Genomic DNA, 20,385 nt, shown 5'->3' on the forward strand with positions numbered 1-20,385 from the left:
CACATTTTTGTATCTTTGGTTGCCTGCTTAATAATACTCTGTCAGAAGGAAATTCTTGTATGTTAATTTTTTTTTGAGTTTAACCCAATTGCAGAGTTCATATTTCTTGTCCTTGTGGACTCATTATCCTTCCCTGAGGAAGTATGATAAGCATGGAAAAGCGTGGTTTAAAAATGCTGAAAATCCAAATGCAGACGTCTTCCTTTTGTTTTTTTGACTAGACAAGGACCTCTCCCTACTGGTCTGTCCTTACTTGACTCAGAAATTAGGCTAATTTCTTCCAACAAACTTAAGGCCGTACAGATGAATCATTGGTTTTGTGTTTTCAGCAGTGGATCGGTTTAGCTTGGAACACAACTGACATCTTGAAACACCAATGTCATGCTTATCTTGCAGCAAAATCTGCCGTATGAGACAGTGTTTGTTAAATCTTCTCACTGCTGTTCCCTCTGTTCATAGTCTTGGTGAACTTCAGTGAGCATACAAATGCCGTCACCAGCGCTAGCTCAGAAGCTGACAGTAACATGTCACTCCCTTAGGCGGTCCTCTGAAGAGCTTCTTTAGTCCAAAGTACCCTAGAAATAATCTTAACTCCTGCAGATGTAGTGACTTTTTCGTTGACATTTATTTTCTAGTAATAGCATTGCTGGGCCAAGGAAGTGATGGCACCTCTCAGACTTAAGCAAGTAGGACCCCAGGGAGGAATATGCCAACAAAAGACATTGCAAGGACACTGCCACCCATGTACTTGTTCTCGAGTTGGCATCTGAAACAGTGACCACCACTTCTCCCTGGTACAAAGGCAATTTGTGTAGGGAATTGGATTATTTTGAAAGAAAGGCCATACAATACTAACACTTCTGTGAAGACCCCACATACTACATTGCTGAAAGATCTACCATATTTGAGCCTTCTTGCCGGCTCTATGGAATATATGGTATCAACTCGTATTTACTGGAAATTTTCTACCTACCATTTAAAACAGAATATGCTATCAGGAATAGAACTAGCATGAGGAATTAGTATGTTCCAAGTGTTAGTCTATACATTGGAAAGTAATGCACGTTACTACCAATGAGTTTAAACTGTAGCTGAACTTACCCGGTGTACTCCTGAAAGGTGAGATGTTTCTTGGCGGGGTTCGATCCCCACTGTCCGTCATTTGCCCTCATCCTTTGGAGGGAGCAGCAGGCAGGAGACTGGCTGAGCTGTTGGGTGAGGAACCGCTACACACCCCATACGACCACAGGTCAGTCTCACTGCGTGTTTCTCCATATTGATGTTCTTATCAAACTACCAAGATACTTTTCCTGCTCTCTTGTTTTTTTCCCTCCGTTCATCTGTATTCTGGAGAGTCATCTGTGTTACAGCTCTAGTTGGTGAAGAATTTTTGTATTAGTATTGCTGTTAAAAGGCAACTGTATTCTCCAGCTTCTTTTAACGTGCTAGGTAGAAGCAGAGTTGGAGTATTTAGGAGGACTTCTCTGTCTCATATAAAAGAAAAGCTGACTGCCTATCTGAATTTTAAAGAGCTTTTTAAATGTTTTCCATAGATGTTCCTAGTCAAGGGAGTGATTCAGCCCAGACTTCTCATCATTTATTTCCTACATATTTACTCACATTAGAATGAGCATTTGTCTTATATGATCAAAACAAGGGACTTCACATATCCATATAGTGTGTGAAAGTGATATTAAATGATTTTGAACTCTCAACTTCTGAGTTTTAAAACTCTCTTCAGCATCTAACTATGAAACGGCAAGAAAACATGGAAGTTGAGAAATGTGTCATAGGACAAATTTGTCCATAATAATATTTCCTTTTTATATATATAATTATTTGTGTTTGTAAAAGTATGGCAAGCAAATGAGAAGACAAAAGTCTGCAATTTCCTAGAAAAAATGAATGTGAAAATTCCTAATATTGTAATTATTTTTACTTCTATTTATAATCGCTAAGAAAAATACTGTTTTTTCTATAGCTGTTCTAGTATTTCTCACATTCTTGTCTCTCTCTTTGTCATTTCTTATTCTTCAACTCTTAATCTTGGCATTGAGATTTCTTTTTTAGAATGAACAAAGAGATGCACTTATGTTTTCTGAAGAGCACTAAAACCCACTGTTGGTGGATTTCTTGACTCTGTTGCTGCAGTCTTACAAGGATCTCTTCTGTGAAGTCTCTGATTGCTCTGTTGGTGCCAGGGCTCCTTGGATTGTTCTTTTAATGTTAAGCATTACTCTTTACTTCAGATGTGTTTTAGCTGGCCTGTTCAGAAATTTCCTGCAGGGTATAAAGTCAGAGCAGGTGGCAGTAAAAGATAGAAGAGGGGAAAAATTGAGAATTGAGTCTTTAGTATTGCTCAGAGGATTGTTCTTCAAATGAACAAGCAGTTCAAATTTGCTTCTGTGGCTAGAAAACGACCCCTCTAGAGTACTGTTTGTTACCTAGGATTACTATCTAGATGTGATCTCAACCTCTTCTAAAATCATTTCCATCCTTAAAACAAACCAAAAAATCCCACTCCAAAACCTTTGCTCTCCAGGGTATTTGCAAAAGAACAATACAACATTTATTTCTTTAGCGCGTTGTAATGAAAACCATTGCTGAGCATTTAGCCGACTGCTTTGTTTTCTGCATGTTTTCAGTGCAAACAGAGCCCCGATTTTATTTTTAAGTATTTGGATCTTAGAAGTAGATATGGTCACAAAGCAGAAGTTGAAACTCCACATCAATGGTTCAGCTGTTTGTGATCTGCTGTGATAATATTTATTAAAGTGCATTTTGTTAACATTTTGTAAGTGTATATATAACAAGAGATGGTAAAAAATAGCATATACTGTATTTTAAACAGCCTGGCGTGAAGGGAAACATCTGTTCCTGGTTAAGCTTCTTTCAACTTGTGTTCTTTAGCCTAAGCCCTGTAAGAGTGGTGTTGATATATATCTTCCATGAACATTGCAAAACTATTTTCAGGACTCTCCCAGGAGCCTGGTTGTGCTTTTATAATCCTTTGCCCCCAGCAGCTTTCAGAGTCATCCTCTTGACCAAGATAAAAATAGATGTTACAAAGTATGTAGTTGATGTTTTTAATGATCTGTCTGGTGGGAAAAATAACTTTTTTGAAAAAAATAACAATAAATATGATAATATTTTATACTGTGCTAAAATAAAATATGGGCAAATTGTTCAAATTGTAATTTTGGCTACGAGTAACAGATGGCTTGATGAAACAATGTGATTTTAAAGAAAACACTCTTTGGTTTATATAAAGATAAAAGACAGTGTTCTGTAAAGTCTGTAAGTTGTATTGTAGTTGTATACTGAATTCTTAATTTTTAAAATACTCCTGTTGTCCTGAACCTTTTAGGCTTTTGTTTGCATTGCGTAGGACAGAGATGGACTAAACCAGCGTGCCAGTTTTGAATCACATCAGTGCTAGTTGATCGCAAATAAATGACTGTTTTCTCATGTTCTACAAGAGCACTGAATTATGTTCATCCATCTAAAACGACTGTTAGATACAACGCTCAACCACCCATCTCTATAACTATTTATTTTCTCCTTGCTTATGTTCATCCATTAGTGTAGGAGTTTCTCTCAAAAGATTCATATACAGGACATGGTCTGCATTTTGAAAATGTCTCTTCTCTAGAGCAGGCGCTTGGAACAGAGTTTCTACAGACTTTTTTTTTGACAGCGTATATCAAGTATTCGAGTTGAGTGAGCATAGCTGGCTGCTTCGTAGCAGTTTATCCCAGGTCTAAAACAATTTTTAGAGACTATATCTTAAATGGCATGGATAAATTGAGGATTTCTTTTCAGAGTTTAGGGCAAGGATGGGAGGACACAGGTAGGTTACGTGACTTTTGGGCAGGTACCACAGTCACTGAATCTTTGTAGCCTGTATCCAACGATGTTCACCCTTTGCCAGCTCTGTGAAGGAACAGATGTTAAAGTAAGACAATAATTTGAGAAGAATCATCGCACCCAAGACCGCAGAGGATGAGACAGTGTGGTTTCAAGACCTGTCATCTAGTGAAATACGCTGAAAGGAACAAGTGTACTTGGCACCACGCTGCTCTACGTGTTTAGCACAGTTATATTGTTCTCAGGAATGAACATACAGCTAATACAAGCTGAAAAGGAATTTCAAGTTGTTACTCTCATCCCTGCCTTGGCTCCGGTAGCAGGAGACATATAGCTCACTGTAACTTAATAACTCTTGACAGCACTGTCTTAAGAGACTATCTTCTGTTTTATTCGTCATAGCAGTAGGTTGCCGTAGCTACTTGCTTCACTATATTTCCCCCTGTTCTGTTCGTAGCTTTCAGTTCCCTTTTGCGGGGGCTGCTACCAATGAGCATGTTGTAAAACTGCAAAGCTTGCTTTCTTTTCCCTGCTCAGTGCCTAGTTGTGCTCCACCACAAACGCAGAGAGAGCTTAAAGTGTCAAGTCAATGGTTGTGTTGAATGGGCTGTGTACATTTGTTTCTTCAAGAAACTCATTAGTTTTCAAGTTTTGGGTTTGTTTTTGTATTCTATTATCTTCTCTTGGATCTACCAACTTCATTCTAACAGTCTTTAGATCTAGATTTCCCAAATGAAAATTCTGGTCAAGATTTTCGTTCGAAGCATCAATACAAACACTGTTAAAACAGTACTTAAAGGACACCTCTGTGATTTGGGTTTATGGTAACATTTTTCAAGGCATCCCTCCAATGCTTGATCCCTGATGGCCTATTTTTTGTAATTGACAGTGAAAATACTTGGTCATTTGAAAGCCTGAATGCAGATTGGGATTTGCCGTTCTAATAGCTACATTTATATTTACTTATATTTATATGAACACGAACTGTCTATCTCAAATTTAGAACTGATGAGTGTAAACTGGACAAGGTTAAAAATGCATGGGAAGTAAGGTTTAAATGACAGAACATCCTAGTCAGAAAGGTTGCATGGTTTGGAAATCTGCAAGTAGTGAAACAGAGTCTCAGACCTAACAGGACTGAGAGAAATGATTAGCAGTTGCTGCTTTGCTGTTTGATTAGTAGAATTACCATTTTTCGTAACTTAATACTAGAGATGCAAAAATGCCCAAGTCACAAAAGTTTTGAGTCATTTAGAAAGAACTAAACCCCTCCTTCAGAACATTAGCTAAGCTTAATTGGTTTTAAATAAGCAGTAAAATCTTGATGACTGTTGCTGTCTTCTCAGGAAGCAGCATGTGAGACCTACAGAAAATATCAGAGGCAAACTGTCTTAATTTTAAACATCTGGTTTCAGAAATGAACAAACTAGAAGGGGAATGTTCAATATTTTTGATGAAACGTACTGCTAAATATTAATGAAGGAGGACTTGGATGTCTTGAACATTCTTTTCCAGTTCCAGCTCCTGGTATGCAGTACACAGTGTTCCCCTCAAACCCCACAAGATGATGTTCTTTGCATGAAGATCCCGGGTGCTATGTCTGTTGTCAAAGGAGATTTGCTTGAATCCTAAAAAGAAGGTAGAAAAATACAGTGATCTTGTTTCTGGTACACATTATGAGGTCTAATGCCTCTAACATTGTTCTTTTAGAAACCAAATAAACAGACAGACAGTCGAGAATTTATTTTATTGGCTAAGACAGTTTATGCTTGGCTTAAAAAAAGTTTGAGATAGCTCTGAGCACAATTAACCCAGCTATTGTTTCAAAGGCCATATGTTTTCCCATCAGTAGGACTAAGTAGCAGTTTTTCCCTTAGTTTGCTGCAGAGCTAACTAAATGCATCTGACCATCAGGAGATCAGTTCATTGCAGAGAGAGAATGTTGTCCTTTATCCAAGCGCATTTTTGCTATGTGTGCTCTTTGTAAACTGTTTCTGTTGTTTGGTTTTATATTAGAGGCAGTCCCTTTTACCAAGTTGCTGTGCATTCTTTCCATACCTTGTTATATCGTGAACCATATAGCAAACCTATGTTCAGTCCTAATGCCTAGGTTTTGAAGGTGGTTTTTTTACAGATCATCAGGAAGTGTAAGCCCTGAGACCATTTAGGGCTGCTATAAACTGGAGTGCTCTTATGATGTTAGTGAAACTGCTTTTCCTCTGGGTGCATCCCAAAAATGTCCAGCTCCCGGCATACCTGCGTTAACAGCAATTCCTAACACTTGTCTTATTAAATCATTTGTTTGAAAATCCTTATCCAAGAGACATCCTTATTATTAAGTTTTTGTGCATTATTTCCCTTGTTTATTGATGTGAGTGCAATACTATCCTGAGCTTGCGGGAGGTGTTTGATTTTCTGTGTGCCATCCCATGGGAGAAATGTACAGAATCTCCCTGTAAGCAATTACCGAAGCTGACAAAAGTCTATGATTCTGTTCAGCATGGGATCTATATCTTTGAGCTTCTGTATTTATAAGTAGTACCCTGATGCTTGCTTGCTATGAATAGGAGATTATTGTGGAGCTGATAATACAAGAAGCGCAGAATCACAGACAGTATGTGGACTGTACAATGAACTTGCCAAGTGTCTTTATTCTAAATAGATTTGAAAAGAAAACCTGTATGTGGCTGTTCAAAATGAGCTTTCAACCTGGAATCTCTGCACTTCTTTCATGGTTGTGAGGCCTACAGTTTAAAAACAAGTAGTTTTCAGAAAAGGGGATTTAATCATTCGGTCATGTGTGGTTTTACAGAGCTTTAGACTGTCAGCCATTTTCTAATTAGGTAGGGAGCCTTCAAGAGCACCAGAAGTATTAAAAAAGATGGGATATAAATTTGTTACATCAACATAATGTTTAGTGACACTAGTTTGTGCCGCTGATGGTTCCTTTTTTCCAAATGCCATATAAAAATAGCGGTCAGTCAGTTCTGAAATAAACAATAACACTTCACAAATGTTAAGAAATGTTAACACACAAGTGCCCCAGCTAAAATTCAATTAAGGTAGTGACACCAGGGTTGGACGCGGTGCTTGTTCCTATTCTTACTAGAGTTAGTGGGAAATTTTGATATTTATTTCACAGATAGCAAAGGCTAAATCTGTCATTTTTTTCCCTTCAGGGAAAATGCCAGGTTTCTAATCAAGCAAATTATAGGGATGACATTAAATTCTTTAAATGCCTTGGCCCTCTGTATACATGAAATTTCACCCCTTCTTTAAGCAGGTTCTATTTTTAAACTGGCATAAATCCAATTTGTTTCAAGCCAGTTATAAACTGGTTTGGATGTACCCACTTGGGGGTTTATCCAGGTCAAAATAAATGAGTTAAGTTCTGCTTCTGTTGTTGAACAATAACATCTTTTGTGATGAAAACTTGTTCTTGTGTTTGTGGTTAGGATCATCCAAGCAGCACTTTGAGGCAATAAAAATGTTTCTGTTCCTATCTGGGGAAAGAACCAAAGAAATTTTTGTATTATTATTTTAAATTTTGTTGGAATTTACCTTTTAAAGGTTTCCCAACATGTAAAGAGCAAATATGTAGTCTATTTAAAATACAAAAAAGGTCAGTAAAACAACTGAAATTAGTATGAATCACCTAAAGTAAGGGTATTTTTAATCTAGCTCTTTTTTCTGATGTGGTAGGTGGTGGAGATGCAGTTGCTCTGCTCTTTATGCTTTTTCCTCTCATTTAGTCACACAGCATAGTATGACAAGGACCTTTGTTAGTACTTTTGTTAGTACTCTAAACTGGCACATAAAGACAAGTAATTGTAGTATCTATCCAATCTGGAATATGTTCTGGGTGACCCTGTCAGAGTAGCATCGTGTTGTTCCCATTCAGTGCAGCTTTACCCCCGCTTTCTCCCATGCATTGCCCTCTTACTGATTCCCAGCACCGCATCTGCTAAGATGGTTTCCCAAAAGGCTGGAACGGACCTGCCTCTCTGTGTGTACCACCACTGGATACCTCAAAGGGTCCAAAAACCCCAGGTGCCTGGTAGAAACAGCCCTTCTGCCCTGTGTAGCTCCTGGGCATGACCTGTCCACGTACTGATGCTTGGGCTTGTTTAAGTCTGGGTTGGTTTTTTTTTTTTTATAGTTCAAATATTCAGTATTTCAAATACAGTGAACAGAAAATGTGAATGTATACTGGATGGCATAATTCATTCTGGATGTGAAGGCAACTAAAATCTTGTACTATTTAAGCTCTCAACAGGATGCTGAAATACCAGCATCCTGTTGAAGATGTTCAGGCTTTATACTTTATTTATGATGAGAGCTAGCCTCTTCATGGTTTTGTGGAAAGTTGGAAGGAAAGAATCTTTGTGTCTGCTGATACATCACTTTGCTGTTCTGCAGATTACATTGCACTGTTGATGTAACATTTCCTGCTAAATTGGCTTTATTGAAAATAATGGGATGCTTGCTTCTCCCTCATGTAATTGGGAAAATTTGAAATATAGGTTTAAATAAGATTTTGTGTTCTGGATACTGCTGATTAACTTGCTGGGAGAGGACCTTGAAGATACATTCTCTTTTTGCGATCTTTCTGCTAAACTATTAGGCTAATTTGGCTTAGACTGTCATTCAGTCCTTAGTTCCTCCTGTTTCTGTTCTGAGAACAAAAGCCTCAGAAGAAAAACCTTAGGATCAGGTATTCCTTAGAACAAACACTTTTTTTTTTTTTTTTTGGAATGAGCCAAGACTGTAAAACACTGCTACAATAATTGTAGCAAATCACATCCAAATAACAGCGTGGGAGAGTGGTTTAGATTGACAAGCAGTCTTTATTGACTAGGACCAGTAAAATTACTGCCTATGTACCATCAAACTTTTAACAGTTGCACGCTCAGTTAAATTTCTATAATTAGCTGCCCTGCAACCTACTAGTCAAATGTAGTGGTGTGTCTGTAGATTAATGATGAGAGATGAATTGAATTTGTAACTCTATCATTGTTTAAAAAAGTATTTGTAAAATTACAACAGGGATTCAGGGCCATTAAGCATGTTATGAATGCATCTATCCTTGACATTCACTTAAACCTTTCTGAGCAGGCTCGTTACATGCTAACTTTCTTTGTAGACAGATAATCATTTATCAGGGTACTAATAGTATTTTTATTTGGAGGTTATTGTCCTCTTTAGCAATGATCTTTAGTTAAGTCAGCATCCCACCGTTGCCAGATTAAACACCTGTGAAGAGTGTTGCCTTGTTTCCTGGAGAGCTCTGTTCAAGTTCCTGTGATCATGAAATTAAGAGTTAATTTAACATGGAAAATACAATAGTGGTTTGAAAGAGGAAGTTCTTGTTGTTGCTCAGGTATCATCTGTAGGTTTGTGTGTTCAGAACAGTAACACGTTACCAGGAAGCAGATGATTCATGAAAAAAAAAAAAAAAAATCTGGGTAGGGAAGATGCAGAAATGAGTTTCCTCTTAGATTTAAAAAAAAATTTAAAAAAATAGTACAAGATTCTTCCTATTTATTTGCTGTTGAAAAAAAAAGGCCTGAACTGTTTCACATAAGTTCATACTAAATTGAACCTCGGAGAATAATTAAGACACTTTAACTCTCTGTAATTACATGGTATGCAGAGAAATCGAAATTAATTCTCTGTTCTCAAGGCATTTCTTTGTGAAATATTTATGTGTGTTTAGACTTTATATTATATGAAGTGTATACATTACACGGAAACCTTTCCTTTTTGGTGGGTGATTTTGGTAAATGAATCAGGAGACACTCGTGTTCGCAGAAGCCTGGCAGTCATTGCAGCTTCTCCTGGGTTTGAGGGGTGTGAGGCTGGTGACTTGAATGGATGGTGCATCCCTAGTGCTGAGTCTGCCTAAAAGAGATTTCTCTTACTGCTTCGTCTCAAAACTTCCTTAGTTAATTCCAGCTTTATCTAATTGTCATTACTACTAGCCCAATGTTTTTTTCTTAGGATCTATTGTGATTTTATTCCTTAATTTTCCTCCTTTGCCTAAAGTGTAAAGGATTAATAATAACACCTCTTTTTTCCATTTTTCTTCTTCTTAGTTCATCTCGCACATTTTTCTATTCTGAGTTCTTATAATGGTGTTACAACTGTTGTTATAATGGTGCATATAACAGACAGAATTAACAACCTTTTCCTTGCATAAAAGTCATAATCGCATACCTAATACAGCAGAAGATGTAATATTAAGTCTCCGGCTTCATAACATTGATACTAAAACTTTGTGTGAGTATTACCACTTGTGGTAATTTAGCATAAATAAACTTTTCAAACAGATACTTTATCCCTTGTGAAGACATATGTAGGAATTTTCTCTCTCTCTTTTCTTTTTTTTTTTTTTCCTTTTTTTCTCCACCTCCACATTATTTTGGAGGATTTAGAAAAGTTTTCATCCTGCTTCTCTAGAATGTAACTTTTTATGTAAATGTAACACATACATTTTCTTGTAAATGTAACACATACAATTTCTTGTGGTAGTGGACAAAAGTAGAAAAATGACATGCTAGCTGCCTTGAAGGGTGTTATTTTCTGTATTTCTATTTAGCTAAGACAGCTTGACAGTTAAAAATCTAATCTTCTTTGACTTGTAGATTCAAGATGCTGCAAGTCAAGGCATGAAATTTGTTGGAATTATACCTCAGTACCATTCCCAAAAGAACTGTCTTGTCAGCGCCTCCCTGACACCCGCCAGTAACAACTCTGTGCAATCAAGAGATAATAAAAATGTTTCCAATTATCCCGAGGATCATGCTTCACCGGATGGTGAGAAAATAGATGGCATTAATGGATGCAATACTCCGGCACCGAGTGAGGAAAGTGCTGACCAATGTGCCACATCCAGGGAGGGCTGGAGAGGTGAAGGACAGGCTGCTGAAGAGCTGAATCTCAAGTCTGCCAAGGGAATCGAAGAGCAGTTTCAACACGCGAACCCAAGTGTAAGAGAAGCAGCAGACAAGCCGAACGGACTTGCAGAGAATGAAACACCAGCACGATACTTAAAACCACTTACTGGCAGTAAGTATTGTAGTGACCTTTCATACGTGAAAGACAAGTTAAAATTGCCTCAATTATGTTCCCAGCTCCTTTGGGGGGTGGGGATGCAGGGAGGACCTTACCACTGTAATCTCCATGAAAAGATGCACCAAGTGAGCCACTTAACCTGATTTCAACACCGTTACACAGTTCACGACGACTGAGCTAAGTCAGATGGCAAATGAAGAGATGATATAAGCGGGTGCAACTTTCTTATGGTCCATTTGTAAGCCTGAGTGTAAAGACTTATTTTTGTCTGCTGTTCAGCCGAGTTGGTTCTTTTTTTGTACTTGTTGTGATAACCCAAGAGCTCTTGATTTTTGCATCCTTTTGGTCCATTTGAATAAAAAGCCCTGCTAATCTGCCTGACGAGGTTTTGGAGCAATAGAAGGAATAAGTCACAAAGGCTTATCACAGTTGGCCCCTTTGTAGCAGGTGAACAGCTAGCTGAAATTTAAACCATATCAGGAACAGCAGGAGTATATGTAATCTGGACTCTGAAGTCTCTCTTTGTATCTTACAGTCAGGCTGGGGTCAATGCTACAGTCAGAATTGTAATTACTGGAAAGCGGCAGTTATTTTGTTAATGGCTCGTGTTTGCTAATTTATCATAAAGGTCCTCTTGGTAATGATGGTCCTAATAATTTGCCTTCCAGTTCTCCTATTTTTCTAAGATTATTCTTCATATACCAGTTTTCTTTCTTTCATTTCTTTGACATGTTTCTCCTCAGGTGTGCTTTCCACTTGATTTTATGCCATCAAAAAACCAAAAATCTCAGCTGAGGTCTCAAAATACCCTCCTTAAGGTGTTTGTTGCTTGGAGGTTACTTCAGTAGCAGGAATTGTAGTTCAAAATAGGATGGAGACCAGAGTAATTTAGAAAATGAAAAGTCATCAGAAAAAATATTCTTGTCCCATTTCCAGTTTAAACCTCAAAATATTTTTCTTTCCTGTGTTTGCTTAAATCCTAGAAAAGTGTGTACACTCATTTCTCTTACCGCTTTGCTTACTTTCTTTACAAGCCACAAATCTACGTAAGAAAATTCCATCTACATTCCTTTCACCTGGTACTGTCCTTGACTTTAATTTATCCCTATTCTTTATGTCTTACATAGATTCAGTGAAACAATCCTACCCCTTTGGGGATTTTATGTGTAGAGAATGACTTTGCATTGTACCCTCTTTGGACTATTGTCTTGGTTTCCGTTGTATTTTGGTGTAATAAGCTTTTTGCCATCCGATTTGGATCACACTCCAGTAACCTTTCACCATACTTTCTTCAATTTTTGTTGGGCGAGGAGACAGCCAGATTGCAGTCAAAGCATAGCTATTATTTGAGTAATTTTTTCTGGTTTACACTAGAATCTTACACATCATAAAACTTCTCTTAGTTTTATAGTTCTAAATTAGTTATCTCCAAGTCTAATCAGACCCGTTCTTTCTCTCTTTAATATCTGTCTTTGAGAGAGTTAACCTAGCAAGTTTAATCATCTTTTTGATGCTATTCTCCATACTGAACAGTGGAAACCTTTTGCTACAAGTAACCACATTCTTAATATTTCTGCATAATGTGAAGCTGATCACCTCCAGTCTTCCCAACGTCTATCTGTCTGTAACACCCCAGGATTTTATTACAGCTGCTGATTTGCCAGATAAGAGGTTTTATTTTAAAAATGCATCTAGTTTCCTTATTTGTCTTTCTTTCTCTGAGTGCTTTTTGGCTTTATTTATTTCTCATACAGTTTTTTTTAATTGGTGAGTTACGCAAATACTTTCCAAGACTAAAGGTCTGAGAAAGCAGTTTTATGTGGTAGTTCACCAATAGTAGGATTTTCCCAAATCTATTGCCTGTACAACATTGCTGATTTCTTTATTACTCTTGCACGAATTTTTTGTTATTACAGCACTCCCTTTTCCTCCCATGGAAAATGTATTTCAGTCTTTGGCAGCAGTTCTCCATCCTTCCTTGGGAACATAAAGATAGAAAGCATCAGGTGTTTTTCTTTTCCAGTTAGCCTACTTATTCCATAGGAAGTTCCTACTCTTGAACTCCATCTTCCCTACATAAAACTTCAGAAAAAATTGTAATATTTCTTACTATTTGTGGAATCTTAATTTTGTTCTTTATTTTAGGTTTTATACTATTCAAGTGTTATTTTTCTGCTTCTTCATTGTTTTTTTTTTTCTCAATATTTTGTAGTGCTTACTCAGTTTCCCTTTTACTAAAGGGCTCTTCAATGCAGTGTTGAAAATTATTTGCTTGTGAACAAGGCACAGATATTCCAAGGGTATGTCCAAAAGTGCTGTGTTACCTAGAACCAAACCAAAGGTGTTTGTGTCCATGCTTGGGAAGTCAGGCTTGCTGGTGAAAACTGTTGTCAACAGTGACTTGAAGGGTGGTTAGGACTGGTGTACTAAACACTCAATAATGGTGACAAAGGAGGTCAACCACTGAAAAACTCCCATGCATTTTAAATGCATGTTGTCAACAGCCCAGTGTCAAACCTGATTTATCATTTCCCTATGGTTTTCCAGTTCCATGATTTAATATTGTTAATGTAATTCTTCGTTTACACCAAAAAGATCTCCATTTCCAACATGCGTCTATTTTGGGGGTCAGAATCAAAACGATCATGGAAGTTTTCTGTATGCTCTTCTGAGTTAGGGTTATCATAATTTTGTTCTTTCTAAACAAGTGGTAAACAGCAAGAGGATTCTTGTCGACAGTTTATTCCTTTCTACTCTATTTGAATCAACGGTTCATGTCTGAGAGCATTAGGTCTCTCTTTCATGTTCGGTTATAGCGTGAGCTTCCTGCTCTCTTCTTCAAGTGCTGCCAGCCTGGCTCTGAGCAGCTCCCCTCTAATACCTTTTTCAACTTTTTCAACACTACTTGCTCAGTGACATTTGTTAGCGAGCAGTCTTAACATTTCTCTTGACATCTCTTTCTTTACTTTAATACTTGAGATTATAATATTATAACTTGAAAACAAGAGGAGCTTATTGAATGAATGAATTTCATATAATGTCTTTACCTTTTGAATTATTTTATTTTAGGAGAATTTTTGGCATTTGGAAGTCAATAGAAATTTTACCATTGATTTCCATGTCCATTAATAAGTAAAATATTGATGTCCAACAATTTTTTATTGGTAATTCTATTGATGGTTGTACCCTTCTGAGAATTTGGAAGGTGTATCTGCACTTAAACTTGTTTCCAGTTTTAGGGCTGTGAAAGCTCAGCTTTGCTGTCAACAATGACTTTCTTGTGGTGATAAGCCTACATTATCTGCTTCTATGGTATACTAGACGAGGTACGGAGCAGAGTCTAGAAAATGTTCTCATTTGTAAAACCCTTCACAATTCTACTTTCAAAGTTCATTTACTGTTGTGTTGATGTCTCGCCTTGGCTCAGACCCAGAGCAAATCAACTAACCAGCTAATGTCGTGTCTACGGTAATGTTTCATCACATTTTCTTCAGATGAGCCTACTACTTGCTGTTTCCATGCCATTGTATTATCAAAACCAAGTTATTTAATACTTTAGTTTAATTGCCATGATGGAATGGAATGCAGTTTCTTCTAAATCTGCAGTAAGATTTTGTATTCAAACTGTCCTCAGTGTCACAGCTCTTTTAACAGTTCATTCAGTAGAAAAATACAGGTACTCTGAGCATTAATTTTTAGTGATTTTGTGACTGCTACAGTACTTGAAGCAGTTTGTGGAATATGTTTTCCTGTCTTGGTTTACACTGATAACTCCAGTAGGGAAATTGTCCATTAGTACTCGGGTATTTCTGTCTTTAAATGTTTTATTATCAACAGTGAATCCATAATTAGTAACAAATGCTGTAACAGCAATCAAAATACTGTGTTGGGTTTGGGGACCTTACTGTGTCGGGCGCTGCAGAAATGTATTCAGGAGATAACCATGTCCCAAAGTATTTGTTGCAGTTGCACAGTGTAATCAGGGAAGGGCAAACAGTGGTTATACATTGTTTTAGCGGAAATGTCATAAAGTGGTTGTTGCATTATTCCATTTTTTACTTTTTGGTAGAAGCAGAGATCTTCGCTCTCTTCAACAAGCCAAAAACCCCACAAAGATGCAGCCAGTATTACACAGTGACTATCCCTATGAGGATCTCCAGGAATGGGCAGACTGTCAACAGCTTGGAAGCAAATTGGCTGGAGCACATGACAGATCACTTCAGGAAAGGAGGCTCATTGGTAAATGCCATCTTCAGCCTTGGAATGGTAAATGGTATGGAAATTACAGAAAGCATTATGCTGTGATTATTTTCCTTTCTCCTCTAATAGAGGTCATTATCTTTGAAGAGAAGACATTTGGGAGGTGCTTTAATAGAGGCTAGGGGCAGATTTGGTTTAGATCAACCTATTTCAGTGAAATGGAATGAAAGCAGAGGAAATATTTTGGCATTTGAATAAGGAAAACAGATCATGTATTGTATTTTATAAACGTACGTCATTTTTATAACGTCATTTATAAATGACCCTGCAATTGCAGAAATAGACAGAGTTAATAAACAGTACCAAGTAAAATGAATTAAACTAATAAGATTGTGAAGCAGATGACATAAATGGAAGAGTGGCTTTCTTCTTAGCTGCCCAGCCACACGCTGCAGCTGAGTCTGATTGAAGGTCAGTGTAAGGACCCTCTGGTTTCATCTGTCCAATGTGTAGTCAGTCACTCCCGGTTCTTCCAGAGACCCCTTCCACCTTAATGGCACAGTGTTTTATAAAATTGTCTTCTGTGTTTGTTTCATCCTAGCTAGTGTGTTCAAATAAGTGATGATTAAATGCTGGTCTTAAATTAAGAAGCAAAGATTAAAATCCAGATTTTTGCATGTTGTGAAAATGTGGCACTGAATCCAGTTTAATATTGTAGCCAGTCTGTACTACGCTCGTGGCCACCACAGTGTCTCTGAAGACAAGCCTGTGGTACAAAGACAGACTTCGGTGCATAGTAGGGATCTGAGACACATAACCAAGGGACCATGAAGACAAACCAAGGGAAGCACTTGAACATAAAAATGTTCAAGTTACAGCCAGATTAATTTTACTGGAATATTTTGTGACTAGTGTACTTCGTGGTTAAAGTGCTTATGGATGAATCTTTCACCTAATTTTGGTTTGTTTGCATTCTTCAAAAGGAATGTGGTAATCTATAGGTTGGGCACTGCAACTAACATTCATGGGTTTGTGCCTTAAAATTATAGGGGAACTGCTTCTAGAGCATCTTCTTCCTATTTTGCTGCTGGTCAGAATTCCAGCATCCGTAATAAAACACAGTAATGTGAGTCGGTTCTGGTAAAAGTCAATCAGGAAATTAACAGGCAATCCTAATTTTTCATTTTGCAAGCAAGTAGCAAAAAAAGGAAGGTCTAAAGTTCAGTTGATGGAATGCTTTCACACAGCTTCCTGGAAAGCCTTGTAATTGCTAGTTAACTTACTTAAAAACAAATGTTGATTTACTTTATGTGTATAAATTGCAACTCATAGAGGCAAGTCTAATTGGCTCTATCAGGCTCAGTGTTTTCTTTAATAAAAACTGCTTATCAGTGCACTCTAAAATGCTTTAAACACAGCATTTTTCTATTATTTAAACTTCTAGAGTTCATTTACATAACAGAGTCCTGGGGGAAGTTCATGTACTTGGATACCAGAGTGAGGAGGGCTGGATAACTGCCTGCAGACGTAGATAAAGGAGGCTTGAATGATGACAGTAAGGTTTCAACGTAAACAGGATGACGAATTGTATAAAAGCGGGCAGATTCTGGATTAAGTTAGATGAGAGATTGAAAATGAACAATTAATGAACATTTTTATTAGGTTTTACAGTTACAGATTTAGAGGTCAAAAAGCTCAGAGTTAAGGTTTCTAAAAGTGTATTAATTAGAACACTTACGTTAAAACACTGTGAACGTGCCCGTGCTATTAGAAGAACTTTTGCTAAGAACATCTGTAAGTTGCTGTCAGTTGCAGTTAAATGTTTATGATTTAAATTACAAAATTTTCCCGTGCTGCAGAGAAACGGAACAGCTTTTTCACTCATATGCCAACCAGTATGAAATAACCCAGGGTAGGGAGGGAGGGGGAAGGAAGAGGGGGCTGAGGGCTTCTCAGCTCCTTACTTTTTTCTAGCCCTTTACGACAGCCTATCCAGCTCCTTGTAGCTGCTTTCCTTATTCACTGATTAATCCTCTTCCAAATTAAGGTAATATTAGCATACTTTCTTTAATTGGTTATATCACATTTCTTTGTTCTGGGGGCTGGTTTTCTCTTTGGCTTAAAGTATGAATTCATTATTTTGCTTATTAGACTTAAAAGCAGGGTTATTATCTTCTGTTCCCCCATGTCCTTGGAATGCCCAATGAAGTGAAGATTTCCAGATTGTCAGTAGTCATAAATCTGTTTCTTCCTTCTGCCAACAGTTTATTAATTAGTCTTTAAAAGAGTTTTAAAGTTCACTGATAACAATTGTTTCTTTTTGCTTATTGTACCAGATAATTATAAACAGAAATATAACACAATTGCAAATTACAATATGTAAACCACGCAGAGTTACACCATATATTAAATGTATTCAGATTTTGTTAGTAATTTAGAAACAGCAGCTTGCTTGGCCCTCGAACATTCACAGATGTTGACAAATAAGTTACTTAGATTTGGAGTTCAGTTACTTGATGGTGTTTTTCATCCAACTCGAGTAATGGCTAATTCTGCCTGCAGTCCTGGGTATAAACTGGTCCTGCCTAGTGATCTAAAGTGATCATAGGACTTCACCCTTGCCCTTTTCTAGTGAGAAGTGGAGGCTGTAGCAGCAAGCTCCAGATTAATACCGCTGCAAATGGAAATGGTGTAACAGGTGGGGTCTCTTTCTTTCCTATAACAGCAAGTCTCCAATCAGCAGTGTAAGAAGATGAGAGTGAGGAGGGCGGAAGAGTCAAAGCTCAGGTTATGTTTTGATGCCTTAACAGAGTAATCACAAGCTTGCTCCTCTTTAGTTGTTTTGAACTGCAGGTCTTTAAATGCCTGGCATTCTTGTATTTGTTTTACCATTCTTTCTGTGAATTGCCTGCCTTTACAACTTAGAAAAAGCCAGGCAACCAACCAGAAAACATTGACAGTCCTTAAAGACAAAGCAAATGAAACAAAATGTGAGTTGCTTGGAAGAGGAAAATAGGTATTTTTTTAGAGGGTCAGATTGATTGTCTGTTATATTCACACCGCCTCTGACAGAGTTAAACCAGTGATGCATTTTGCCAATTATAGTCACCTAATCCACTGAAGTGGCTGGGATTTTTATCATCCATTTGGAATTATTTTTATCTGTGGGTACTGAAGGTGAAAAGATTCAAGAGGAGGGAGGAATATAAATATGAAGTAAAAGCTAACATTCAAGTCATGCCACACAAAGACACAGATAGCTAGTTTTCCTAGCAGCCTAAAAGTTAGTTTCCTGGATAAGGGGGATTTGTAGTTCAAAAACAACAAGGGGAAAATTGTTGCCCGCTAGGAAAGCTGTCATGGTAAAGTAAGAAATCTTTTCCCTTATACTTCTTGTAAATCAGAAACAGGAACATCAAAATAGCTTTTTGTCAACCAAGCTACATCAAATATTTATACAACCCAGTGAAAATAGCTTTTTGTGCACAGTAGGATACCTTAATAAAAAATGCAGTGGTAATGGAACATTTTCAGAGGAAGGACAGTGATTGTAGCCTTTACGTTCAGAGCCTTTTCCTTAAGGAAGAGTGAAGATATGTCAGTTCAAGAGTAGAGATTGGGAAATGATACCACAAACAGCAAAGTCAAAATGGTTTGTTTTATTGGCATTCCTTACTGCCCTATTGCAAATGAACTAACATTTGATTTTAGTAAAGACCTTTTTAATGTAGGCTAAGTTCCATGAGCTAAATCTTCTTAAACAAAGAGATTATCAAAAGGGAATACAACTTTATCAGAATCAGGAAATACTTAGCATGAGAAACAGTGGAAACTGGAAAGACCAACTCACTGTCTGAAGCTTTAGATGTCTGATCTTTGTAGATAGGTTAGGTAAGATTCATCTGAATAAATGTAAGCATTTGCCCTGCAGGTATATACATATGAGTTATCACTCAAAAGTTGCCATTATAATCAGTGGACATCTCGGCCTAGACCAATATAGTCAGTAGGATTTGTGTTGTGATCCATCTCATCCTACATCAGATATCTAAAAGAGGTCACGTAGATTGGAGTGGGTGATTTAGTCGCAGCAGACCTGGGTAAGACTGAGATACTCAGTGCCTCCTTTGCCTCAGTCTTCACTGACGCAGTCTTCTAGTCCTCTGAGCTCAATGGCAAGGTTCAAGGAGGTTCAGGACTAGCAGCAGCGGATGAAGACCAAGACAGGGGTTGCTTGAGTTCCTGAGACCAAATGGTCTGCATCCAGGGGTGCTGGCAGAGCTGGCTGATGTCATAACAAGGCCACTCTTAGCTATCTTTGAAAGGTCACGGACATCAGGGAAGGTTTCCAACGCTTAAGAAAGGTAAAGCTTGCATTCATCTTTAAACAAAGGCCAAAAGGACAATCCAGGGACCTAGAGGGTGGTTAGCCTCACACATTCCTGGGTAAATCACTGAGTGAGTCCTCTTGGAACACGTTTCTGGACACATGAAGAAGAGGAAAGTGACTGGGAACAGTCAGTATAGATTTAACAAGAGTGAATTATACTTGATGAAACTGATTGTCTTCTGTGATAAAATCACTGGATTTGTGAATGAAGGGAAAGCAGTAGATGTCGTTTTGGGTGAATTCATCAAGGAGGTTTGCCATTGGCTCCCACAATATTTTTGTATCCAAGTTAGGACCTTGCAGCCTACATGGGACTAGTTGTCCTCCCATCTTCAATGGCTAGGCTCAGGGGGTTGTGGTTAATAGGTTATCGGTTTTCCCCTTCCAGTTTCTTCATTTTCTGTAGGTTTCTTTCCTGGCCAAAAGGGTAATGGATTTTAGGATTGACTGGATGTAGCATTCAACAGTAATCATTGTAGATTCAACAAGGAAGTGCAGTCAAGCTTGTCTGCAGCCTGTAGGGTCTCACCAGCTCAGCTATTAGTTTCTAAAACATTACATATGTGCCATAATGTTCACATATGTGGAAGCTGTGAACTGCACGAGTGGAATGCGCAGCAGAGCGAAACATAAAGGATGATTTACGAGTCAGTGTAAACACACGCATGCTGATTGTGTTTTGATCGCTTATTAATTAGCTGGCAAATGCGTGGGGTGAGCTCAAGCTGCGGTTGTGCCAACAGTGCGACTCTGAGTTTCATAAAAGAATTGGCAGTACAGGAGCAGTACAGCAACGCTGCATAGAGCTTCCTGGCGAGACCTGGGTGTCTGTGTCTGGTAGGGATCTGTGGCTT

General features: G+C 37.9%; 1 protein-coding gene across 1 annotated transcript in view; it reads left to right on the top strand.

Moving 5' to 3' along the window:
- RFTN1 (raftlin, lipid raft linker 1) overlaps nucleotides 1–20,385 on the top strand; it is a 97,658-nt gene that overhangs the window by 57,155 nt on the left and 20,118 nt on the right. The window contains exons 5-6 of the mRNA XM_074150701.1: nucleotides 10,512–10,935; nucleotides 15,011–15,214. Coding sequence (XP_074006802.1) covers nucleotides 10,512–10,935; nucleotides 15,011–15,214 — 628 coding nt within the window. The remainder of the gene's footprint in view (nucleotides 1–10,511; nucleotides 10,936–15,010; nucleotides 15,215–20,385) is intronic.

The sequence above is a fragment of the Numenius arquata genome, chromosome 7 (assembly GCF_964106895.1).
Source record: "Numenius arquata chromosome 7, bNumArq3.hap1.1, whole genome shotgun sequence".
Taxonomy (NCBI): domain Eukaryota; kingdom Metazoa; phylum Chordata; class Aves; order Charadriiformes; family Scolopacidae; genus Numenius; species Numenius arquata.